A 27,935-nucleotide genomic window follows, 5' to 3' on the forward strand; every position below is an offset into this window, starting at 1 on the left:
ATAGAGTGATTTATCGCAATAAAAAGTTAACGGTTGTGTTCATGTCAAATAAACATTTCACGAGTACAAATTATTATTTATATCATTTTAAACTTTATATTATGATTTATGAACTAAATATTTTACGTTAAAGTTTGTGATTTATATATTGATATGAATATATTATGTATTTTCCAGAGAGCTATCAACTTTTGAAACTTAAACGGAAATATACATATATGTTTATTTAATTGTTTAAAATAAGAAAAATTTGCTGAAAATTTGTAATGGTCGATAACCGGTTTTCAATATTTACATTTAAAGTTTAGGATAAGAATAAAAAGTGGAGTGAAGTAGTATTTTTATCTGTTTGCATTACTCAACCAGAAATCAGTGTCTTACGTTAAATGGATCACCCTGTATAATATGCTAAAATCCACCAAACGGTAAAAAGCCCTTATCGCTGTGCATAATTATAAGTCAGCATGTTTTCATGAAACCGTTTGAAAGCTAAAAAAAGGGTCTTTATACGGTGGTGGTTACCTTATACATATTATACTTAAAAGTGGTCTTTCAACTAACATATTTTTTTGTTTAATTACAATACTGTAGACTAACACATTTGAAATTTAATCAGACCTACAAATTATTGTCCTTGTGTTTAGTTTGTACGTTTAATCCATTGTGGGAACAAGAATTAATTTTATATGTAGAAAAAAAAACAAGTAGTAATTGGAACGTGATGGTTTTGTTGTGCTTAGGTGACGAACGAACACCATGTGAGTATATGATCCGTCATGTGCATCAGCTCGATTAGATTAACGGTAAGACAATATCTGAACAGCTAATAAAATGCGTCTCAAAAACAAAAAATATATATACACCGAGTGATCCATTTAACGTAAGACACTGATTTTCTTGGAAAATAAATATCATTTTGTAGTTTTACATACATTGTACGATATTATAAAACAGAAAACTCACGAGTATTACTTACTCCCTATACCTCTTTTTAGTATTTTCCAGGTGTATATAAACAGCTTACATATTACATGTTTAATTAACTTTTTAAAATAAGAATAATTTGCTGAACTTTTTTACGAGTTTTGAACAGTTACTTATTAAGTTAACAGAGTAAAATCACATGAAATAAAAAGATTAGAAACACAATTTTATAATAATTTCGAAAAATATACTTCACAATTTTCAACTATAATAAAATCCATTATTTACAAAAATAAAAGTTTGAAAAAAAACATGTACATTACGTGCTAAAAAAGAAACTAAAGGTAACGTCAGACTATATATACATAATCAATATAATAATGTATTTACAATTATTTTATTTAACTTCTAGGTACGTTGGAAGTTTTTTTTTTTTTTTGAGCAAGTAAGTATATAAGTTTTGATCAACAAAAACTAAAATAGATAAACGAAAATATCGTTAAACATAATTATATCTAAAAGAAAATAATTAAAAATCATCGACTATTTTGTCGTTTTCGTCGACGAAACGAGACGACTATTGTTCTACTTAAAACAATATTATGTTAGTATTATTTACACATTTAGTCGGCCATCACGATGAGTGAGGTTAATAGTGGTGTCTAGTGGTGACGTCCGTCGCTCCTGTACGGTCGGTCGTCGTAGTAATGAGGTCGAACGGGCCTGCCAAAGTTGTCGGAAACGTAACCTCGGTGACGGTCGTCGTCGCTGGTGTAACCACCGTTCGGGTAGCCCGACTTGTACGACACGGGCGCCGGTACCGTGTGTCCCGTGGCTTTCCTCCAGCCTTCCATGTATCTGCGTCTCTGCGCTTCGTCTTCGGCCGCTTCCCTTCGTTTGCGCTGCGTTCTCGACGAATTGCCCTCGCTGGAGTCGTCCGACGTGCCCAAACCCAAGTCCTTGTCCGCTTTGGCATGCACGACGCCCGCCGCAGGTCGGTAATTCGGGCTCTTGTTGATCTCGGTCGGATGACGCAACGACGGGTGTGGTATGCTGTACGGGTGGACGAACGACTTGTGGTGGCCGGCGGTACGGCGCTTTTCGGATTTCGCTCCACCGCCACAGGCTCCGGGTCCGAACAGCGACAGCAGCACCGGCAACAGGAACATGCCGTGCAGCGCGCCGAACACGATTACCAGGAAGATCATCTTGAAGAAGACCATGAATATGTAACTTCCGGCCAAGATGAGCGCGGCCACGCCGAGTATGGTGCTGATCGCCCCCTGGATGATGGGCAACCCCAGGGCGTACAGGCTCTCCCGGACGCGTTCCTTGGGTGAGGCCGCCTTGGACGACATGTACGCGTAGCATATGTGCGCGGTGAAGTCCACCGAGAACCCTATGCACATGATCAGGTTGACCATGGAAATGGAGTCCAGGTTGACTTTCCACAGGGCCATGTAGCCGACCACGCCCAGTTCGATGGACACTATGGAGAAGGCCACCCACAGCGAGCACAGCACGTTGGGTATGAACAAAAACGATATCAGCATCATGGTGGCCCCTCCGACCAGCATGGACTGGATGGACGTGGGACGTACCAGTTCGAACTAAACACATTAGTTATATTGTAGAAAGCTTAAGAGCGGATTTTTAAGTTTTAAAAAGTTCAAAATATCATATGCTAACGTGCAATGATAAAATCTTAAAATATTAATCCATACCGCGAAAACCGATAAGTGTGCTTGAGAAAATGATCAAACCTGAAAATATGCTTACCTGGTCGAAGAACACAAAGTACGGATGGAACACGGTAACGTTGAACGGCGATTCGTGGGCGATTCTTCGGAGTTCCCTGACCATGTCCTTCTCCATGTTGCCATCGCTGATGTTGACCGCTTGAATCATGAGCCGGGATGCGACGATTTTCGTGCCTTCCTCGTTGAACTTAACGTCCAGCGAGAACGGGTTGGGTTTGAACAGCCACAACTGCAAACCAACACAGTCAGATGAGCATCAGCTATAGGTATATCTATAGTTTCGATGCAAGGTTTTTTTTTTGTTGGGATTTTGTGCAAGTACTCACGTCGGTAAGCGTTTCCAAAAACGATTCTCTCGTGTCTATGGTGATGTTGAGTTGCTGCCGGTTCCTGTTCACGTAGTTGACGAAAGATCTGACCCACGATTCGGTGTACAGAGGACTGGATATGAACCGGGAATTTTCGAATGTCGACGTTAAGTTCTCCAGCTGATCCTGGACTCGCGCGTCCCAATAGTCTAGTTCGCCGGTTATTATCACCTGGAAAAATATATTTCAATTTAAAAAACATCCTAGTAAACCCAATCGGCAATCTCAGCTCAGCTGACGCTCCCCTCCACTTCATCCATCCACAATATATCCTATTTTTCTCGTCCTCCTCGTACCCGCCATTTTTTCATTAGTACTTGAACCTATCAACCTCACACACTTTGTCATCACCCATCTGCATTACCACATTTATTATGTGATAGTCGCTTCTGTCTACTTTAACCACCACCACCCCTCGAGGAGTTAATACAATTCGCGTTTATAGATGAAAACAATTATTAACACTGGTTAAAACAGTTATTTCGAATAATACAAATTTACATAATTTATAACAAGACGTCCTTCGCGGGTTTCGCGTGACTCACATCCTAACTGTTTACCGTAAACGTGTATTTTTCTGTTTTCTTTTTTTTTTAATATAAATTTGCGTCCATGTTGGGCTACAACAAACTGGATTAGATGTTTTTGAAACAAAGAACATCATAAACAAGCGACACGTTCCCGTTATGTATTTTAACATAATACCTACCTGGCAAAACGACTGCTTGTGTGTACTCGACTGTAATGGTCTTATAAAACATATATTGTAAATTAGATCTACACGTCATGTATATATTTTATTTATGTAGAAATACATAGGAAACGTATCGTTCGCATATTTTCCTTGACCTTGTTCTCCGTCGTCATATTACCATAAGGTTTGTCAACCCCTTAATGTATGCCGCACCCTCGTCTCCCCGGGACTCTCCCTTCCCCTTAGCACGGATCTGCGGTACGTTACCTGGATTCTGTAGGGAAACTCCCTGAAGTAGAAGTCGTCCTTATCGTAGAAATCGATGGAATACGAATCCGGCCGGGACAGCTTCCTCCTTTGCAGTCCTTCCTGTATGGTGGTCGTGCCGTACAGGGCCCCGGCCAAGTATCCAGCGAACACCAGCAGCACCAAAACTTTCACATACCACTGGTTCAGAGCCCAACCCAGACTGTCGCGGCACCACACCATTATGGCGTTGTCCGGATTGTCCCGGGGGTTGTCCGGGTCCTTGGGGTTCACTCCGCCCGAACAAAACGTTCTGTACAGCCAGGACTTTTTATCTGAAACATAAGACGGTGTGTGAACAAATGGTGTACAATTGGTACATTTATAATATATCAGCTGGATTTCATGAATAATATCCTTTAAGACGACGCGGTTGACACGGTTTTACATTAATATGATTGTTGCGCGCTAATCGGTGGTGACAATGTAATTTGTCTATAGTGCTGCTAAAGTGCAATCTCTATCAGCGTGATTCTGACAAAACAATCAATATCTAATCGTCGACACTATATAAAATGTCATACGGTACCAAATTATATATTATGACGTGTGCTGGGAAGCGTATTGACCGCCCTGAAGACTATGCTGTGTGCACCGACTTGACAGGTTCGTTAACTAACCAATATCGAGTGGAGAAGGCTCTCAGTAATTTGCAGAAATTTGCAGTAATAATATTATTATTATTATACATAATGTATAGACATCGCGAGAAGCTAGTAGTAGAAATTACACAAAACATTAAGTATGAATTGTTTGTATTCTCCCCAAAATTATTTATTCAAGTGGTACGATCTCGCCTTTGAACAAACAATCCGTTAGGTTAGGTTGAAAAAATTCTTCGAGAAACCGCAATAACCCAACAGGCAGATTATATAAACATATTATTTCAACCAAAGACCACATCGTCTACGGTTCAACACCGTCGCCAAAGAAATGACTTAATAAAACATTTCTAGTGTCTGGTCAAACCAGATATTGTTTTTTTTGTTTTTGGTTATCGCTAATTATACTAGTCATAACGGTATGTGACGACCGCAATAGTTTTTTTGTACATAATTTCAACTCTATTACTTATTATTGTGATGTCTTGGTGTTAACTATTTGTATATAAGAGTATTGCGTTATTACACTCTAGTTATTAACTTTTTATTTAAGCTGTACTAATTATAAATGTAATTTTGTTTTTAAATATTCATTACTCTTCTAACCGGTACGTTATTTTATAGCTTATTTTCGATAATAACATAATATGTTAAATTTAATTATCTTGTAATATGTTAGTGATCAATAAAATCATTTATATTTGGATCTGAAAATCGGTTTTTTTTGGCGCCCCACTAGGATTTGACCTTTGACCTTAATATCTTCCAGGGAAATTAATATTTTTTAGTTCTGTTTTTTTGTAAATAATTTGTTCAACTAAGCAAACGGGTTTTTCTATTTTTTTCACAACCTAGCATAGCTAATAGGACTCTGACCCATCTGCCCTGTCTGAACAATAGATAAAGCGGTAATATATTATTATTATATTACTATTCCGTCAATGTGACGGCTGTCATTGTTGCGCAACGACAGTAAAACGCTTAAGTGCAGCAATCCATACAGGGGACATCGTCGATGATTATTAGTGATCTGTCAATACATATAAAGTAACTTTCTCTGAGGTCATTGACGCACTCAAGGCCGACGATACCGGTAAAGTCTACAAGCGGATATTCTTTAATTTGCCAATTAATCTAACCCAGCCCCACACTAGCACTCTATTCAATAGTCAACAATCGGTAGTCTATCTTAGCTCCCCTGGTTTTAAAATTGGCACACCTTAAATCTGTTCATGTTTCGTACCTCAAGTTGTTTGGGCAGTAGAATTTCATAGCAATAACGGTGTTTAAGTACCTCTGATTTTTTTCCAGTGAAATTGCATCTCTGCTAATTATATATTGCAAGTATGAAGGACACATCAAATCAAAATATATGTGATAATACATATACCATTAAAAATATTCCATTTATATAATGTTTTTTCCATGAATTATTGAGATGTAGCTTTTGGAAAAATATATTATAATGCTAAGAAGGCGATTGAAGTTTATTTTAAAGAGACATTAGCAGATGGCGACTAAAAACAACGGATGTAAGGTGGATCGGTTTTTAATGTAATTATGGTTATTCGAAAAATAATGTACCGTTTTGATGTTATGAAATTCTAAAAAATTATTGGGTAGGTATCAAAATTAGAAAAATAAAGCATATAATATTTCTAGTTTTTCTACACGTTTTCTTATACCTACGCCAATAGATATAAGTAAGCTAACCGGTTCAGTAGGTACCTATGACGTTTGATCGGTCACCGGGTTAGTGAACCTGGTACTTAAGTCAATGATATAATATTACACGATGAAACGATTTCAGTTTAAAAAAAAAAAACTAAATTATAATTTGATTTTTTTTCTACATTTATACGCAACTGTTTTTTTTTTTGTTTTTTGTCTAAACCTTAATGGCCTTAATTAAAATTACCTTAACTCTCTTGATACAAATTGTTACAGTCGAGATAGATATAGGTATGCGATTAATTTATTTTTAAATATACTCTTATAACGACCATAGATATCACATTAAACGACAGTTTACAACCAAAGTAACGCTGAATTAATCTCGTTTACACTTAAAATAATCCGAAACCAGAAGTATAAAATTGGTCGAGAAATTTATTTTCATATTATTTTCAAAATTCAAATAATTTAACTGTTGTCGAGACTTGGTAGTGATTTTTCGTATCGTTATGATGCAAAATAATAAAGTCGAATCGAATTTTGTTTTTTAGAACGTGTTCAATATTTATAAAAAAAAAATTCGAAGAGATGACAATGTAATCCCGGTACAATATTTGTTATGATATTATTATTTTTCATTTTTGGTATTATAATATGTTTATTTTTTAATTATTTCGAATTTTGATTACATTTCATGAGTTTTAAATTATTTGCCATTCAACTTCAACAATATAGAATCAATCTTATCCTCCTGAGTATTCTGTATTATGTTAAGCGTTAAATATGAATTTATAAGTCACCATTCGTGTACATAACTACTAAGTATTAATTTTTTTATAGTGTGCACACACATTCGATTCGAAATACCGCTTTTTGCAGATTTCTATTTCAATAGTGAGCTAAAGAAAATTAATTTTTCTCTTATCCCGTACACAAATGGGGTCATTAAGCCGCGCGTCCATCTCGATACCGTCTCGTTTTAAATACTTCTATTTTTATTTAATCTCTAATTTTTCATCTTGAAGTCCAACGCTCACTCCTATGCTCGCCGTTGCTCTTTGAATAATACCATATTAAGCCGAATTGTGCGCAACAAAATGTAATTTTCGAATATATAAATTGAAATATTTCATTATTACCTGACATGGACACTGGCTTGACTTTGATGCAAACGATCGAATGCCGGTTGCTCTGTTCGGCGTATCCCGCAATAGCCATGCACGCGGCGAAGAAAGTCAGATGCCACACGAATATGAAGCAAACGGCAAATCCTGCAAAGGCCAAACGATAAGACGTTAACCACTTGCCACATTTGCACACATTGTTATGCTGTAATCCGTTACTTACCGGAATACAAACAGAAGATCTGTATGGCCGGAAAAGGGCTGAACTTGCCGATGCAGAAACTGACAATGTCCGTGACCGAAGTAATGGTAATAGACACGGCGGCGTCGGACAGGGTTCTTGCCAGCCTTTCGGGCACGTCTAAGGTGACGGGTGTCCGTCTCCACGCTGCCAACATAACGAACGTGTCATCGATGCCGATACCTGAAGCATGGAATATTGCATAATTAATCTAATGGGTTAAAATTGGAAAAGGGAACTTATCAAATTTATTTTGCAGACTTTCACAAATTATTACCATGGATAGGTATGTTTTTGAATAAGAGGTCGGTCCATAATAAATTAGCGGAATATGTAATAAGAAAAAAGCTGATTACGGATGCTGATAAGAGGGTAGGCTGTCAGAGGTTCCCAACCACTCATACAGTATTATTCTTCAAACGGTAAAACTTTGTTACAACGTAGGAAAAAAGAAAAAGAGTAATGCGGGACGTTGGCTTTAACCGGCATTATCAAAGTAGTAACTTGTTATCATGTCTGTTAAGAGACAACTGATATTGGCCCCTGATAAAAGATCGGTTAGATAAGTCAGATAGGTTTAGGTTAGGAGAAAGGAGAAGGCTATTGGTAGGGGAGGGTAAAAACATATCCATGATTCTAAGTTTTCCCGTGTAACTGAAAAATTAATGTGATTATAATATCTGGTTAATCAAATAATTATGCTGTTTTTATCATTTGTAGCTTGTCCTAAGAGTTTTTTATTGTTGATATTTTGGGATAGCAGATACAGAAATTTATGAATGCTCTGTAACATTTATAACAGTTATTTATTTTTTCAATTTAAACTCATACTTCGGTATTTAAAATGAGATACAGCCAAATATATATAATTCAGGCACAGCATGAATGTAATATTGTACATACATGCAGTTACTATATTTGAGTTTCAAGAGGTGTTCCTTTTTTCAAATAACCCATTCAATTGCAAAAAAAAAAACGGAAACACTTTATACTAATTATTTTAAACAATATTTATCCCAATAAATTATTCGAATACATTAATTGTTTATTCAAATCCGTTTTCATTTGATCCATAATATGACCTACAACGACTTATCAATATTTCTGACCGGTTAACCGAATGATGATAAAAATAATAATAAAACAAACTTCATGTCAATGTCAAACTTTAATAAAAATCTGCGTGGAAGCGGAAATCATATTAAAAAAAACCTATTAGTTATCAAAATAAATTGTCGTGGAAAGTTTAATTAAAATACTTTCTCGGAACTGACTTTTTTCTTTACACGAAAAAGTGCTATAAATTACGCGAAATCTTTACTTTAAGTATTAGGAACGCAAATTAATTACCTATTTAACGAAAAAAAAAATCAAAACCATAATAAAGGACGCTGATAAAAATCACCTAACACATTTTCGGCGAATAATAACAGTTAAAAAAAACGTTAATTGACACTTTTGCGTTGATCACAAAGCCCGTACGTCTATAACAAAGTATAATTATCAGGTTTAAAGCGCGAATGCCTATTATTTTCATAGACAAAAACCAAAAGTGAAAACGGTTTTCTGGACAAACGTGCCCACACGGATATGTGTGTCACCGGGAGACGTGCCTGACGACAATGCAAAGGCGAATAATCGCCAATTAAATTTATTCCAAGTCAGTCTCGTTAAACTGTCACACAGATGGGCTTTGACCCGTACAACTTCCCTCCCATTGATCTCGTCTTATTATATTTTCCAGATGGGCCTTAAACCCGAAACAATATCCATTGTACGGTATCTATACCTACTATGTATTTACTAGCGCAGCATCGATGAACCATACAAATACACTGTTTGTTTTGTTCACATAATATTATTGTTCTATTATTATATTATATTTTACTATGTGTAAATCTATGTGACTATATTTTACTATGTGACAATGGTAAATCATCATAATATTAGTTTACAATAAACGATTCTGTGGTACTGTCACATAAGGTCTTGGCAAATTTCGGATGCACTGGTAACCGGTTACCGGTTACTGGTTGTAACCACTGACATGTAGAGGTCATTCGTTGTCAGAGTTATTCATCGTTATTTACTCAGACCATAAAAAAAGCTCATTTTTTTTTTTTTTTTTTTTTTATTAAATTCCTAAAATATAGTAAATTTCTAATAATTTTAATGATGAACGTTAAAAGAGTTTATTATTAGTGTTTTTATATTTTTCATTTTTTACAGCCATAAAAAAGAAAGTAATTTTACCAGTTCGAGTATAAATTGGACCAACGCGATAATATACTGGTAATCCGATAATATAAATGTATTAAAAACGAATAAATACACATTTTTTTTTGTTACTGAAGAAAATTCTCATAATTTATAAAAACCATAAAGATACATGATAAATTGTAAAACTTAGTATACACTATAAACGAAGGCATGTCTAAAACGTTTAGCGTGGAATAACTTATTATACTATTATTTTGTTTAAAACTACCTAGTGGAGACGATTTATAATAATTATGAAAACAAAAATAAATTAGTTATATTATAACGAACGCCGTTATTTGAACTACATTAGATCTCGAAACGACCTCGAAATGGTTGGCAATTATAGCATTTTTATAAATAATTGTATATGTACTGTAAACCGCACATAATGTTATTATGCTCATTAAAACACTTAACACAGAAATAAAGTAACCCGTTAAGAGTATGTATGTTTGTTTATCGTCTAGCAATTATAATAAAATATAATTCCGTCACAAAAATGTGCGCATGCTAATAACTATGAAACGTTACATTAACGAGATAATATAAATTATAGCAATTATTTTAATAGAAATTCCTATGCAGTTTTCAATTTTAATAATATTGTTGACTACTTGCTCTACATGACTATGTATGTGTGGATCTATTAAGAACGATGAGGCATGATAATTTAAGTTATGCAGTCTTATGTATGTGGCTTGATTTTGTTATACAATAGAAGTATCTGAAGTTAGAGAAGTGTTTTAAATTGGCACCAGCAGAAGATCATCCAACCATCAAGGAACTGAGAAATGTCTATTGATTTTTACTGGACCTTTAATGAACGTTCACGTGACCCAGCACAAGTAGTGGTATTATAGCATTTTACATGTTCACGCAATTACATTACTAAGTAAAGACCTGTCTATATACACGGTGATTCATTAAGGATAAGATACACAACTCTTAGTATAATTACAATTTTTTTAGTGTTTCTTTTTGCAAAAAAAAATTGTGTACGTTACTTTACAATACCATAAAATTACTTAATATTTACCTTTTTTAGTATTTTCTAGAATTCTGACCAGAACTTTTGAAACTTAAATGGTATAACTTATGTGTTGGATTAATTTTTAAACGGTACTTACTGCACATGAGGAATGGCGATACGAAATTGATGCCGATAAACGGTATGCCGACGTAGACGGCACACCCGAAAGCGGCTATCGTGGCCATTGCGGCCGACACGTTGCCCATCAGACCCAGCACTGGTTTGCTTCGCACCCAGTCGGTCATCATGCAAGTGACCACAGAGAACACGGCCATGAGCGCAAAAGCCGACGAGAAATACGGCACCACGGTCCTGGTGTTGTTTTCCAGTTCGATGTCCATAGTCCGGGACGCGAACCGAGCTGTGCTTATGTGCTGAAACCTACCGAAATCTTCGGCATTGCCGACGGCCTCCAGGAACTTGTCTTCCCACATGGAACCCCTGGAATTAAAAAAAAAAAAACCCCTAGCTATATTTCGTGACGTGACGTGACTATTTAGTTTAAGCTACGATGAATATATCGTGTACCTTTGGTCCTGAGCTTTGGTGTCGGCCGACGCAAAGTAGACCAGCTGCAACGCGGGCACTCTAGTGATGATGCCGTTCTCGTCGATTTCGGTGCCGCCAAAGTAAACGGGAAAAGTGTGCGCGTCCCAAGTGACTGGGTTGAACATTATGGGGAAAGTTAGTTTGACCGACCCGTTGACCACGTCGTGCATCACGTAGTCCAGGTTTAAGATGTCGTTGGGAAAACACTGATCGATCCACCTTGCGCAAATATCGTCATACCTGTACACGGTGTGCTCGGATCCCCAAGTGAACGACGTGTTCCTTATCAAGCCGTCCAACGTCCGAAGTTCTTTCCATATCTCCACCGTTAGCATGTCGTCACCGTGTTTGGGAGTGACGATTACACGGCCATAACGTCCTAAAACAAGATAATAAAGGTGTAGTTTCAAGATTAAAAACGCTACACTCGTGCCAAAGATCCTCGTGTATGAAAACATATCATGCAAAAAGGCCCAACCGATTGGCTTTGGTCCCTTTCTACACGGTTATAACGTCTTGGACGTCGTCCAATTTCTCATCTCTGATGTATTATGTTTACTATTCAAGTTTTACATTAGTTTTTCCATCGCGAAAATTACCTTGCTTAACTTGTTGGAAATATGGCGTGAATTGTTTTAACTATTAAACCGTCGTTTAAATTGAACGGTTTAATTTATTATACCGCAAAACAAAGTTTGTTCGGTCTTGAACGAGTTGTTATCGTAATGCGAAAACCGACAAGGATAAATAGCATAAACGGTAACGACTAACTAAAACAAGACTCTGGTACCTAGCCTAACCACAGTAATATGATTAAAAATTAAATAGTTTTTACGTACAGTCTATTTTGGCACCGTTCAAACCATTTTCTATTAAGATTGTAAAAGCTGTTTTATACCGAGGTTTGGATCGTTGCCTGGAGTTTATTTTTTTCAAACCAGTCAATCAAATTGTATAGGTTTTCATTTAAATACTTTCCAACCAACTTTTAGATGTTATATTATGCTCAACGTTTTATCGCGCTATATTATATGTTCCTGTCGCTTTTTTTTTTTTAATTAACCAAACTAAGTTGATTAAATTCAATAAGCAGTTTAATTATAGATTGGTAAAAACTTGATTGGAGTTTTTTTATACTTTATATTATATTATGATCTCAAAATTATCTGCACGTGACGGTCAGAAAATGGAAAACCTAGGCAGAATTTCATAGTAATTTCAAAATATTGATATTTTCTAAATTGTTTTGATGAGATTTGGTAGAAAACGCTATGGAAAATAATATTAGATTTCCTGTCGAAAACATTTCCCAACGGTACAAAAATAATGAAAGTCTCGCGTCCGAGCATAGACAGCATATTATTATGGTCTTATTTTCGTGCTGTTAGGGATGTGTAAATAAGTATTTTGGTAAAATTAATAATACTGTGAGAATTTTATTTTAGTTTTTCAATTAAATACCAATCGTTTATAAAAATTGCTGCGCGGGAGAAGCCCAAGACAGGATACATAGTAAATCCATTAACTTATGTGCAAATAGTAGTTTAATGTCACCGTTCTAGTTTAGGGCAACTATTACATATTATATGGTTACAATAGAATGGTTATTTACCTGGTCTGGTGATTCGAGAAGGATTGAAAAGTGACGAGTAGTTCATTTTGAATTGACTCTCGACCATTGCTCGTTCGGTCTTGCCAGGCCCGTGTTCGGGACTGAACAAGTATTCGGGGTCGATTTCGAACTGGACCCTCTGGAACCCCGTGATGCAGATCAGGGACAAAAAAACGGGCACCATCAAAAAGTATCCCGGATGTCTGGCTACTACGTGGCCGAGCCTGTAGAACGCTTTGGTCAGCCATTTGTCAATGAACTCGATGCCGCAAGTCATCTGCAAAAGAGACAAACGCCAACAGTTTTAACCAGCACAGCGAAGCACACACTAAAAACATATCAGTACTGTGGTTTTTGGGAGACACAGTTCTATCCGCTAATTTAAAATAAACGGAATTCAGACGGCGTTTAAACGGTACTAGTGTTGTAAAATATATTATTATAGTAACGTACGCCTTCTTTCTGTGCCGGTTTTGGCCCGTATAATAACATAACAAATGGTGTATAATACCGTCATCCAGTGACCGCCCGGAACAACCGTTACACCATCTCAAGACCGTCTTGTAATAACAATAATATAATCATTAAGTGCGTCTCGAGTTGCAAGTCTCTATCCGTTTGATTATTTCACTAAAAATAAATCCCCTGGCAGATCTATCCGTATTTAAATCATTAAATGTCATATCATAATATGTTAAAAAACGTGCAATGAATGGGAGCATCTTAATGTGTATTTAATAATTTAATATACATGTGTGTGTATACATTTAAATAGGTACATTTTGTTATTGCATATTTAACGATCTCCGTTTGAAATGGCGGTGACGCATATTTACATATAATATACATTTAATTAGTAATAACACTTAATAGATACACCTATTTTTAATGCAAACACTAAAATCTACATAATCTATACAAAATACATCTAGTAAATAAAATTGCAAACACTTTTTATTGACACATATATATATATATATATAAATATTTACAAGAAATTGTGCGCTATTTCGTTATTGTGTTTCATCAAAGCACTGTAGTGAGTTAACAAAAGACTAAACTGAGACTCTGTTATATTTTAGACCATTAATATAACAGAAATTAAATCTGACGGCATCTATCTAATGCATGACCTTTATTTAGTGTATCTAATTTACAAAGCGGATGAATCCGTTTGTCTTAGTCTCTGCCCTCTGGCTCGTTTCTTGATTAAATTTTACACTATGGCTTACAATGGCATTGACATTCATAAATGGCTATAATCATATTGCGAGGAAATTGTATTTTAGATATAGACTATTGCGTGCTTATTATTATTTTGTTTAATGGTATTCACAGAAAACATTTTATCGTGAACGTTATTAATTGCCTTCGCGACCTATGGATTACATCCTACTGCAGGAATGGCTCATAGATATGATTTGAATAAAATTATAATGTCTATGAAAGAAAACGGAAGTAACGATTTGGTAAAATTGTTACATTCTTAAAATATGGTCCATATAGAGAATTTAACTACTTGGTAGTTGATAAAGTTTTTCGCATACCTAAGTCATACCTAAATCAATACTTTGGTTATTATTATACTGCGTTGCGCCTTTATGTACGTTTCGGTTGGCTGTAAATTACTCGAGGTGGCTTTTGACGTGCCATTAAACTTTTACAAACTATACTAACTAATCTTGAAATACCTTAAGTTTTGCCATAACCAAAGTGATTCATACATCAATACCGCAGTCACGAACAGTCTATTGCCCTTTAATGAGTAATGGCGGTCGGATTTAGAGTACTATATTTTATATACTTGATTACTTAAATTCATATACATATACAACTATCAAAATAGATGCTACCAAAGTGCTACCGTTAAATTACTTCTGAGCTGGCTTCTTACAGCTCTTTCTAATGTATTTTCACGACCAGCTTGAAAGGCGTGCAGCACAATTTGATCACAACATTCACAGCTAATATAATATTGATTATGTCGGTACTCACAACGAAATGGGAAATCCGTAAGACTTCTTTTATATTCAAATGCTGTTAACATTTTTCTCGGTGACTACCCGGAGATTGCTGTTAATGATAAAACGATATGGACCTACCGCGTTTCAATTAAAGCTCAGCATAGAATCACACTGGATCGCTACCTGTGCGTTCCAAATCAATTTACTAACACAATCGAGAAAGCGAATTTCCAACTGTACACCCGTCGCGCAGCCACTCCTCTGTGCGCATGTTGACATGTGTAAATTAAAAAAATATACATACATTTATACAAATGTTATATTATGTTGTTCACTTTATACTCTTACAATAGGCTATACCTCACGGAAATCATTTACATACACATATACTGTATATTATGCACAGCTTGCATTGATTCCCAGACCATTGTATGGTGGTTCGCGAGATGAGCCATAAAACTAAAAAAAAATTTCCAAAAACTTAGCCTAACACGTCTGTAAGTACAACAGATTATAACAGATGTTATAAGTATAACATATAAGTTACCTACTATAAGTAGTAGTTTAGTATAAGTATACCTACTAAATAGTTAATGCGCTTACAATTAATGTTGCTTGTGCTATTCCCAGAGTACTTAATGTCGCTGTACAGATAAGTGCGGATTTTCAATAATCTACAATATTTGTGTATTACCGTTTTGCATCCGAACAAGTATGCAGATGATTCCGGCGATGATGGGCTTAATATATTATGTTCACTGTACAGAGTGCTGTATATAATATGATAATAATATTATAGTGACCCTACGGGTTATATACCTAGGCAAGGTTCACTGTATTCTGCGCGTACGACCTAAATTCTTACACGGGACCAGTTTTCATCAGGCACCGCCTATATAACGGGTAATTGGAAGAAAATAATTGTCTGATAGATACGCGCCGAGATATTATTTTTTTTTTCAGTAAAATTATAATAAGATCGGATAACCAGCAATCCGGTTTTCGCACGTGATCCCAAAATCGAACGACCACAACAGCAATACCTACCTCCTAATATACAAGCGTCTTAATTGTATAATAACGGAATACAGCTCCCAGACGATTAGACACACACACACACACAAGCATGATGATGACCTCAGAGGTGACGACCGCAGGTCGATTAAATACGTTTATGGCCATCAAACGTCGTTTAAAGAAAACAAAAAAAATTGCCAACCACCTTACCGTGTGTGTAAAAGCATCGTTAACGACATGCGATCTACCGTTAATAGATCTTATTCCGATGGGTTTCTTTTGTACCGAAAACATATTATATGAAGCCGAATTAACACGACCATTAAGTCCTTCCAATCGCTTAGGTTCGGTGCAAACAGTATATACCTTATTTATTTACCTATAATGTCTGTGGATCAAAAATCGTTAACCAAGCTAAGTTTACACCTTCGCCTTACTCAACACTGAAATAGCAAAACCTACAACGTTAAAATATAACATTAAACATGTTAAACAATTTGTTCTGACCGGTGTTATTCGTTCTGGCTGTTTTGGCAATCTACAACAATTCTTGTATTAATAATTATTGTAATATGAACGGCCATTGTGTACTGCGATTGCAAGAAGAAAGGAAACGATAATAATAATATTATTGTAAATAATCAAATCAAATATTATCGTCCGATGCAACAACGGTACATATTACTTATTGTAGTTTGTATTCAATCAGTGCACACATAGATTTCGGAATAAGGTTACTGCATAACAATAACATACATATATTATCATAGTCGCTTGTCCGACTCGCTATAGATTTTCACCAGTGGGCGTAGGATAGGTACACAACAATCTTAAGAAGAAAAAAATAATGATTATAGTTTGAATTTAAAAGATCATTTTGAACGGCCATTCGATTTTGCTCGCATAAAATATGTACTTGAAGACACCTAAAAAGAAGTGTGCTTTTTTGATCGATTGAGATTCATCAGTTAATAACGCAAATACTTCTTATTTATTAAGACTTGGGCGATTCAGGTCGTACACCGTGTACAATACCGTATAATTTTCAACGCCTTCCATCCATGTGTGTGTGTGTGTTCGACCTAGACCTCGATAGATAGATTTGGCCGGTATGTTCTGACGTGTCAGCATGTGTTAAAAAACAACACACAGGAGAAAAAACAATTCCTACTCTAATGGTTATAATAGATGACAAAAAAAATAGTTTAAGAAGACAATAACACGCTTTCTTTGAGCGACCGTTGTGCTCGGATGAAAGAATGATTGAGGTACACTTTAATAGATCATCGCAAATCGCAAATAACGCCTAAACCATAGTTATCTCAGCATGTGGTTATTCATCAAGTCCGGTAGCATTTTTTTTTGGGGGGGGGGGCGAATACAAAACGTTCTAATATTCTCAACTGTGGGATCTTTTAAATGAAAATGTTTAAAACTGAAAAATAATTATTTAATATGTATATATATATAAATAAGTTTATAACTATTTTGTATATTTTATGTTGGTTTTGACAAAAAAAATAAGTTATATCTAAACAACAATTATGATATTATTCTGTTTTGTCATGATACTTGTTTAATGGTTTTGTATTAATGCTTCTTAGGGGACCATGTTGCTTAAATGTCTTTCTTATCACACGAGTTAAGCACTGCTTACTCCGTCCGGTACTGATTAAAGCGCACTTTACTTTTAGAAGTTTTTATTTCGTATTACTCTTTTCCGTTGGATATTGTTTTTTTTTTATATAGAAACGCATTGAGTTGAACAATTAAAATCCGACGGTTGCTAGAGTTAACAAAAATATAATATACAATCGTCTTGAACGCTTCGTTGGTTGAGAAAAAGATTAATTTAGGTAGATAAGATATTTTTATTTTTTTTATACCTACATAGTCAACTTTCACAATCTATTAATGTATGAATATAGATAAATTTTATTTATTTATTATTATTCCCAACAAGCCTTTATGTATACGGTAATAATAATAAAAAAATAGTTTTAAAAAAAACTTGGTACGAACCATAATGAACATCTCAATCTCTTTTGTACTATATACAAAGTACAAACGCACTTTCATCTTTGTTAATAATAAAACTGACGCCTAATTAACATACCTGCGCTTAGGTATCGTCAGATGTATTTTTTTTTTATTAAGTACAGTAGCAAAATATAAATGTATACCTTAACTGTATGTCGAATTATACATGATTTTCTATTGTGAATAAATTAATAGTATTCTAGTAAGTGATTTAAATTAATTTAGCATAATATTTTATAAATATATATATATTATAATTGTATTTTTAAGTATATTTTTTTAACGTCTCATTTCGATTACTTCAATGTCGTCACAGGCAATACTACTAAAGCTGATCGGCCAAAATATTTCCTACTGTGGATTCGACGGCCTATCCAGTTAACATAATATAGTAAAGATAACACTTGTTAAAAGTATTGTATTGTATACCTACAAGTGGACGGTCAATAACAAAACTATAATAATATGCAGTCGAGCGGTTGTGACGGAAAAAGTAATAATAAGAATTTCTACAGATATATTTTATATTAACACGATTCGGATGGAATACATATATGTATGTATTCGACTATTAAAAAAACTATACCTAGTATTATAGTATTATGAGTAATGACAGGCATAACGTATCGGCAGTCGGGTGTGGCTTTAGATTTATTTGGAAAATGTACATAGTAATGTATACTTACAGGCAACGTTGCCCTTATTTATTTAGCCGTATGGTGGAATTATTAAAAATAGTAATAACAAGACAGCTTTCGACCGCCTAATAAAAACTCAAAATAATATGTACTTATTGAACGCCTGCTCGTTCCTCTAATAGCTGTTGTTAGGATTTAAGTATAATACTCGACCGTTATCTGACCAGGTAGAGCAGGAAGAGTGACAATTTTCAACAATATACATGTATACTATGTGCTGTGACATCTTCAGGAATTCCTGATTACACAAGGGATTCGGATGGATTGCCTGCAAACGACAATCGAATCTGTTTTTAATTCATATCGACAAGAAACAGGAAGATCCCGGTTTCTTCTTTTTCACATTCTTTTGCGGTCGTGACTAACACTGACTAAACTACACATAATTACTATTTTTAACTGTACACTATGCTATTCAACGACAACAGCTCTATACTGTCTGTGGAAATGACCGTAGCGATTCTCACGAGACGTTTAGCATTATGCCTGCAATATTATTCTAGGAGATAGCTTGATAAAACCAAAAGACTCTGGAAAGAAATTATTTTTTTGTAGCGTTTGGTTTTCATGGTAAAGCTCGGATTAACAACACTATATTATGCAAGTTTGGACAGTTTATAAACATGAATATGTTTATGTGGGAAAACTCGTTTGTTCGGTTTTAGACAATGTAATATCAACTCACATAAAATGAAAATCTACTACATGTTTGTAAAATGATCTTTTCACGCGTTTCGGACATAAGTATATTATAATATGTTATAAGATATAACATAGATATGTATTTAAAAACGTAATAAATTGTTTAAAAAAGGGTAATTTAAAAAAAAATACTTCAGACTCAATAAATGATTGATATTAGTACAGCCATTCAAGCTGGTGTACTTAACGCCGTTTTTATGATAATTTCACTCACCTCGGTGTGAACTAGTGCTTAAGCACTAGGTAGGTGTATATTCCAAAAACTATATCAGTACTGTGCCCACAGAGGATTGACGGCGGACATCCAAGTCAGGGCACGCGCAAACGGACTTGAAGATTGAAATTATTTTTTTTTTGTACCGCACGAACTGAACGCGTAGAAATTATGACTTAAACCAAAAACGATTCGACTGTTTCGCACGTGGCCGGCGAACGTATTGAACAGACTGGCCAAACGCCAACAGACACACATTCAAGTCACGGGTAACGGATTTTCTCTACCACCGCAACAGCTTGTGTGCGCATCCTACTTGTCTCCGTCTTTCCCATACCGGCTTCAGATAGTAAGTATACGTTTTAACGCAAACTTACAAAAATGAACAAAAATAACCGTCCTTCGGTCCCAAAGAGGTATTCTATTCTATAGACCCTTCCCACCATGAACGCTTGTTGGCTGCTACCTGTACTTAAAGTCTATATAGGTCCGTTTCAAAAGTTAATTATTGTTTTTTTTTAAAGGGTATACCTTGACTTATTATGATGTTGAATCGTTTATTTTGCCAATGTCACGTGTTGACACAATTTTAAACTCTACTCGGCTAGACAAAGCTATTTGGTAGTTCTGTGTTCATTGTAATATATACACCGTACACAATACCGTTTAAATAGAGCAGCGTCGTTTTTTGAAATGTTGACACAAAAGAAATGTCCAGTGAAAAAAAAAAAATATATATATATATGTATGCACTTTTTAAGTTATTACCTAGATGACACGTTTTAGACTAAATATATTTGCATAACAAAGGTCAATCGTTAGAAATTGATATAACTAAATAAAGCGTCTAATTAAAATTTAGCTACTAGATTGAAAAGTATTAAAGTTATGTTGGAATGAAATTTATCTGTCGAGAAAAATGCATTTAAAAGTAAATAATAAAAAACAAGAATTTAGTATTTTGTTAGCAAAAAAAATGGAACACACAACTTACAAGGTTATTCATAATTCACGTTACAAATTACATGACATTATAATGTGAAATGTAACATGCAATTTGAACGATCCTTTGCATATATTATTATAATAAAAAAAATATAACATCAACAACATCCATTTTCTAAGGGAACAATTCGGAGTATAAGTATTAATCGCAAGTTAGACACTTCTGTTGAGACATTACATTTTTTTGGTTTATAAAGAAAAGTCAGTCGACTGCAAAGGTCGTTAGCCGCATTCGGAGGGTTACAAGCTAACCGAACATTTTATTGTAGACCAATAATTCACATTTCCATGTTAAGATGACAAAAGTTTTAACGACACTTTCTTGTTCGTTTCTGAATTATTCAGCAGCCTTTTGACATTTATCTTATAACCGTTTCGTAAGACAAACAAATTGCATGTCGACTAATTTCTCATTTTACCATTCAACTGTATAAGACTTATTTTTTAAATTTTATTTACTTTGTAAAACATTTTGAAAATTCATCGGTATAGTTTTAATTAGTCCTATCGTTATTTCTTCTATAATTTCCTTTATTTTAAACGCTGGCTTCCTCATTTGAATATAATATGTAAATCTTTAGAAAACCTATAATGTTATTTTCTTGTTTGTATATAGGGCGCTATAGTGCCTTATTACAAAAGCAATAATAAAAATTCAAAATAGTTTAAATGAGATGTATCTCATATGTTTTACTTTAATACAGTTAATAATTAAGTAGGTGCACGTTGTTAATCAGCGCATTATACAAACAAATTCGTGGTACGCTGCACATGTATTATGCTTACAGGTATTTTTTAAAATATTATTCCGACTATTTATAATAATTAGAATGAGCGAAACAGTTATTTTATTTGTCCTTTTTACGATTGCGATTTACTTTATTCACTCACTTTTAATAGATAATTAATTATGTACATTTGTTGTGTATTTAATTGAACAAAATGTTTTTACAACAAAATAACACATTTTGGAGGAATTTTTTTTTGCTAAGTCTATCAAATTGGTTAAATCTGCATTTACCAATGTCTTAATTTTGAAATACAAATATTATTCAAATAGGTCAATTTTTAATACGGATAAATTATTTTTGCACATTTTCTATTCATATCATTTTATTTTTGTTTAAAAAAAAATATTACAATTTTACCTTTGAATTTATATAAAATGGACGTTTTAGATTGTTATGATGTACCCTTTGAATAATTTAGGTATACATTTAGTATGTTAAAGTTAATACCTGAAGCGTTACAATGAACATTTTTTATCGATAAATTTATTTGCATAAAACAAAAGTTATTTATAAGTTATAAACTGTTCTTATCAATAATAATAACATAAAATCCCTTTAACATTAGTCATTAGGTCGTATACAGCTATATAGTATAAAAACAAGTATAATATATAAATGCTATACATTTTAAGTTTAATACATTAGAATGGTTCAATAACTAATTTTAATTTTTTTTTTAGCCTTCATTATCCATTTTCGTATCCATTTTTCGTTGTGGAGGTGAAAAAAAAAATATTTAATTTTTGAACTAGTTAAATATTTACATTAAATGTACGTCTTACTACAAAATTTTACTAACACATTGTTATTCATAAAAACAGAACGTGCAATTTTTCAGCATACGCGTTTGGACAATTTATTAGTTTTTCGTTAAGTTTTAAGGAACAGAGTTCTTTGGGGGACTTACACAAAAAAATATATATTATTTTTTAGCCGTAGCTGATATTTCTGTGTCGATCCAATTCCGGAATTGAGCCACGTTCACATAAACAGCAGGGATTTGATGTAAACCACATCCTATACCCCAGGCCACGATTCCTGCCTGTATTAAAATATCAGGATCATCTGACGGGCACATTAGTGGACTTCCGCCGTCACCCTATAACAGTCCACCGAGATTAGATTGGTACTGGGAGATTATTATTACATTGTATTATTGTCACTGAAATAGGCAATTTATATGCCACACCAGTATGTTTAGTTGTCTACACAGCGACTCTTTGAACAAAAAACAACACTTACTTTACATGTGTCTTTCCCTTCTTCGCCGCCGGCACATATAAAACTCTCGTGCAATCTAAATCTTGGACCGAGTCTGGTGCCTCTAAGGGTGTTCTCGCAAATATCTCTGGGAACAATGGGCAGCTCTACTTTTTTCAATATGCTCACATTGTAATGGCCAACTTCATCTAAATATAAACCGTTCAGACATGACACGATAATAATATTATGCTCTATGAAACATATTCATCAATAATATTGTACATACGAGTTACACCTTCCGATGTCCTCCTTGAGATAGTGTAGTTGTTTGTAGTTACTTCTTTGCCCCAACCGCTCGAGAAGCACAACGCGAGGTCAAACTGTTGGTTTTGCTGTGGCAAGCATATCGTCTTGACAGTTTCTTGCAAGACAAACGGGTCTTCGATGAATATTAAAGCCACATCGTTGTGTAGTCCTCCGGCATAATACTCATTGTGGGTAACGATTCTGGACGCTCGACGGTCTTGGTGCATGAATATTTCCTTTTCGGTTTGCAAGTCCCATTCGCCTGCTCTAACTACGATGGTCGAAGGATCTTTCCTGGAACAAATCAAGTCAATTAAGAATTACAAAATATATTATGGCACAGAGTATTGACAGATTTCCGCAACAGCTGTTCTCCTTACACTCTCAACTACTTGGGGTCGACAACCCTAGTCCTACACCAGGTCTTCCTCTTCCTCCCTTTTCCTTCTACATTCATCTTCAAAACAACTCTCACTGTCTCTGCCTCATGTCTTCTCATAACATGACCGAACTATCTCAACCTATTACCCACAATTGATGCAACTCCTAGACTGCCCCATCGTGTATTCATTCTCATCTCATCTCCTCTTGTCTACTGTCCAACATCCCGACCCATATTCTGCATTGCTGGCCTCACTACTGTCTTTTAAAGTCTACCTATCATATAGGCTTACTCACTGAATAACGCAATGCGCGGTCGTCAAAACGACGTTGGGCTTGATCAACGAACCGCCGCAATGGTAAAACAGTCGGTTTCCGGCAGAGTTTGATCTATCCTCTCTGAATATCGCCACCATGGACGGATACTCGGCGTACTGCGACTCGCTGTTGACCGTATTGACCACTCTGAATCCTATGCCTCCTCTGTTCCAAGTGCCACAGGTGTTTCCACCGTCGGAACTCTGCTGCGAAGCGCCAGTGTTAATGGACGAAGACGAGCTGGACGATGACTCGGGAGTGTTGTAATACTCTGGGGTGGTGTTCGGGGGGTTGTACTCGGGGTTATATTCGTACACGGCGGTGGTCGTGTAGTCTTGTCCGGATTCGGGTTGAGCAGTGACTTGTTCTTGAAATTCACCGTTACCGTTCGAGTTGCCTTTGTCCTGATCTAGGGGCAAAGTCGTCGAAGTCACTGCGTTGTTACAACAAACTTCCAAGTAACTCGAACACGGACCCAGGTTTATCCTGAAACATATGCAATAGGTTTATGCGTGTATAAACCTACTCTTGGCAAATCATTTAGGAAATCCGTCGTTTTACCTGACATCGATTAGGTTGATTCCGTCGCTATTGGACTCGTAACCGGGGCACATGTTGAAGGGCACGCAAACGCAATCATTGTTTTGTTGATCATTGTCGGTGTTGGCGATTTTGGATGTCGGTGGCGTGGAAACGGGCACGGCGACTTCGGCATCCGACGGGAACATTGAGACAATAGCACTTTGAAAGAAATCGAACTGGGCCCTTACGGAAACTAATGCTGTCAGCACTAGTATGACCACTACCACCGTGGTTGATTTCGACGTCTGACAATCCAAATAAAAACATAAAATAAAGACACAACCATTGGCCGAGGTGCCAGGCAGCTTAGCCCTCCAAAAGCAAAACTGTGTGATCCACTCAATATGTCATAGGGTTTATTTTTCACTAACTAAGTATTGTTTCCCGTAGTGTTTTTATTAATTGTAATCACAAACTTTAACCTCCTCCCAAAGTAATTGTTTTGTTACCAGCTTTAGAAACTTAAATGGTGTCTTTTAAATTTGATAAATGATTTAATACAAATGTTGACTGGTCGATAACCAGTTTTTAGTCGTTACTTTTAAAGTTATTAGAGTTTAAAAATTAGGGTGGGAGGACAAGTGCGGTTGAGTAATCCTACCTTCCTCCCATCTTGAAATTTAAATATTAATAACTTTAAAAGTAATTATTTCAAAATCGATTAATATATTATATTGCTTAAGCATAGGTTTATGCGAAAAATAGTGCCAACTACTTACCATTTTAAAGGTATTATCCAAGGTACAGTAATTTTATTGTAAACCGACGGACGAGTGAAAATAAACTGAGGACAGATTATGGCACTATAAATAAATGTAATAATGCAGCTCATACTAAATTTTTTTTAATTGCCCCAATCTGGAATCGGATATTTTCCTTATTATTGTGTTAATTACTGTAATTCCATTGGCCGTTGTAGTGTAAAAATAACATGTGTTATCAACCTTTAATCTACAATTTAAGATATCTGAATTTAACATCTAAAGGTTCAGACCAAAGTGTTGTTTCCATAGGTCGATATTCTATACCTACATGTTTATATTATTATGTATATTATAGGCAATTTACAATTATAGTTATAATGGACTTTACCACTTTTGTTAGGAAAACCGTATGGTTAAAGATTAAGTATTTTGTTTATTGGTCAATATACACATTAAAGTAATTGTAATCTACTTTCGTATTCGTTTAACAATCTGTTCTCAACATGTGGTTAATTTGCACTGAACAAAAATATGTTAAGTCACATATTGTGCCAAGTCATATGATATTTTACAGCCAAATTATAATTTAGTAATTGCCAATTGGTAGTTGGTTTTACCGAATATTCTTATAGTTTTTTAGTTCACTAATTTTATAGTCTAAAATACTATGTAGGTATATTATGTAAAGTTAACTATTAAGTTCTTCTGTCAAATTTAATACTATAGTTTATAAATTTGATCTTTAAGTTTATTGGTTTGCAAAATCACCTTTAGTAACCCTTTGAAGAGTAATATAGCTAAATTTTAATTAACAGCAGGGGTTTGTGTTTATAATCATGTATATTAATATAAACACATTTGCTTAACACATATTATTTATTTTGTAACACACTTACATTGAAAATGAGGCTTAACTAACGAATTTATTTGTATATACATTTAACTGAACCGTAGCAGTTTATTTGTCTTTCGTTAAATACATTAATATTTGATTACCCGGTAACCTAATAATTGTAAAGTTAATATTTGCTCAGTAAGATAAACTCTGGTTTGCCCGAACGTTAATTAATAATATTATCTCGGAAGTAAACATGTTCGACCTTGATTGAACAAAACGATAACGGTCATAGTGGTTTTTTTATGCATAACATTATTTTAAGTTTTCACAACACAATATCTGGACTAGTAACAATTTTATTTTCCTTAAGATTTAGCTCATCAACCAAGATCATCCAACAATATTCTTGGTCTTTGTTGGATCATTTTAAAAAGTACCTGTGAACCAAAAATCAGAATACATATGTAATATGAATGATGAAATGTATTGTATATAAATAATGGTGTTATTATTAAGAACAGCTGTTATATTAATAGCAATTATCCAAAAATCCAGCCTAGACATACAATAACAAAGTTGTACACTACTGGACCGCTGCAGTTGTTCATAAACGACCGGAGGCCAACTAGTTAGAAAGACTCAACTGAGATGACGTTGGTTTGTTAACGATTATATTTCAATACTGCAACGAAGTGCTGTAACTACCTAAAACAGTATGCACTGTATAATATTTCTAAAGATTTTATCTCTTCTCATAAGAGCTATTTGTAAAAATTGTTTTTCTTTTGTTTGTACTGTGTGTGTGTCATATTTAAATTCAATTGTTTCCCTTAAATTTGTACATTAAAGACACACTTCACTTTTCGTTTGTCTAAACACCGAAATAGCATCATCATAATATTATAACGAGAAAACTGACAATAATATTATAAACTCCTAGTCCAAACAATAATATGAATCGTTAGATGAAAAAAAATGTACAACGTGATCGCAAACGTGTTCAATATGTTTATCACGTCTAATCAAGCACGTACTGTGTGCATAATATTACATACAATTACACGCATTAAGCAAAGATAAACTGCACTGGCCATTTGAATGTCAAGACTCAGAAAATATAATGGTAATATGTGCCCTCATCGGCTAATACTACCCCTTAACATCCCTTCAACAAATGTCATAACCAATCTAATAAGATCATCAAAGTATATTTAATAAATTTGATGTATTTAATATGTAGACTATAATGCTAAAAATGTTTTGTCAAAACGAACATCAGACGATGACACATCGATTACAATATTTTTGTAGTAAATTTAAATATTAGAGAGAAAAAAAGATATACATATATATATTTATTATTATTATGGCTTTGGACAAATTAATTGAAGGTTGAATCAATGTAGGTTTTTCCTGGCGCGTGAACTGACATAGGCGTTAATATCTTAATCGTTTCACCACAACGCCAGCCAGCGGCATTCTAGATAATTCCCCGAGATGGAATGATGAGCTTAAGTGGTTATTCGGTTGACAGAAAATATACATAATATATTTTACAAGACCATAAATTGAAAAATAAAACTATTAGGTGGCTAAATCTACAAAAGCAATCGTGGAAATAGATTTTCTTTAACCAGTCATATAGGTATAATATCTAGTGTTTTCCTTGCACCAAACTGTTAAAACGTTTTATCTCTATCCCATCCGATTCGCCATGTATATTATATTCTGTTCCAGTTGACTGTACAACAAAGAAATAAAAAAATAAATACTTTCTACAGATATAGGTACGCTGTCTAACACTCGAGCAACGCAGATCGGAAGTACTCGGGAAAAGTATAAATCTGCAATGGTCACAAACAAAACTCAAATCGATTTCATCGACTTAAACTATTCATAAGATATCTGTCATAATTATAGGCTCGAAACCACTTTACTTGCAAATGCGTTGAAAAATCCATGGAAAATTTTTCTTCTGGGAAAACTGATTTCCGAAATTCAGTGACTCACGGACGGTTTTTTTTGC

At 34.7% G+C, this 27,935-nt stretch overlaps 2 protein-coding genes across 2 annotated transcripts; both read right to left on the reverse strand.

The window, feature by feature from the left end:
* Nucleotides 1–1,228: 1,228 nt before the first annotated feature.
* Nucleotides 1,229–20,024, reverse strand: LOC126833204 (patched domain-containing protein 3). Its single transcript, XM_050564378.1, has 10 exons — nt 19,782–20,024; nt 13,147–13,423; nt 11,514–11,913; nt 11,083–11,426; nt 7,676–7,876; nt 7,468–7,599; nt 4,014–4,327; nt 3,011–3,223; nt 2,704–2,913; nt 1,229–2,534 (listed from the first exon to the last, which is right to left on the reverse strand). The coding sequence occupies exons 2-10, from the start codon at nt 13,421–13,423 to the stop codon at nt 1,587–1,589; spliced, it is 3,039 nt and encodes a 1,012-aa protein (XP_050420335.1). The 5' UTR covers nt 19,782–20,024; the 3' UTR covers nt 1,229–1,586.
* Nucleotides 20,025–21,974: 1,950 nt separating this feature from the next.
* Nucleotides 21,975–25,216, reverse strand: LOC126833208 (phenoloxidase-activating factor 2-like). The gene is made up of 6 exons (XM_050564390.1): nt 25,087–25,216; nt 24,347–24,612; nt 23,765–24,271; nt 23,067–23,380; nt 22,820–22,986; nt 21,975–22,676 (listed from the first exon to the last, which is right to left on the reverse strand). Exons 1-6 carry the CDS (start codon nt 25,087–25,089, stop codon nt 22,500–22,502), a joined length of 1,434 nt encoding a protein of 477 aa, XP_050420347.1. The 5' UTR covers nt 25,090–25,216; the 3' UTR covers nt 21,975–22,499.
* Between the last annotated feature and the right edge of the window lie 2,719 nt (nt 25,217–27,935).

Source organism: Adelges cooleyi, unplaced genomic scaffold (genome assembly GCF_023614345.1).
Source record: "Adelges cooleyi isolate 19-005CV unplaced genomic scaffold, UGA_ACOO_1.1 ACOO_flye_CR_arks_rails_tigmint_CR_PRNA_2, whole genome shotgun sequence".
Taxonomy (NCBI): domain Eukaryota; kingdom Metazoa; phylum Arthropoda; class Insecta; order Hemiptera; family Adelgidae; genus Adelges; species Adelges cooleyi.

Excerpts from the sequence above, each read along its gene's own strand:
- LOC126833204 (XM_050564378.1), bottom strand. The coding sequence starts at position 13,423 with ATGACTTGCGGCATCGAGTTCATTGACAAATGGCTGACCAAAGCGTTC. Across the intron at positions 11,914-13,146 it reads TTCTCGAATCACCAGACCAG|GACGTTATGGCCGTGTAATC; the intron begins GTAAATAACCAT and ends ATCTTGTTTTAG. Across the intron at positions 2,535-2,703 it reads ACTTTGTGTTCTTCGACCAG|TTCGAACTGGTACGTCCCAC; the intron begins GTAAGCATATTT and ends TAATGTGTTTAG.
- LOC126833208 (XM_050564390.1), bottom strand. Across the intron at positions 24,272-24,346 it reads ATCAACCTAATCGATGTCAG|GATAAACCTGGGTCCGTGTT; the intron begins GTAAAACGACGG and ends CATATGTTTCAG. Across the intron at positions 22,677-22,819 it reads AAGGGAAAGACACATGTAAA|GGTGACGGCGGAAGTCCACT; the intron begins GTAAGTGTTGTT and ends GGACTGTTATAG.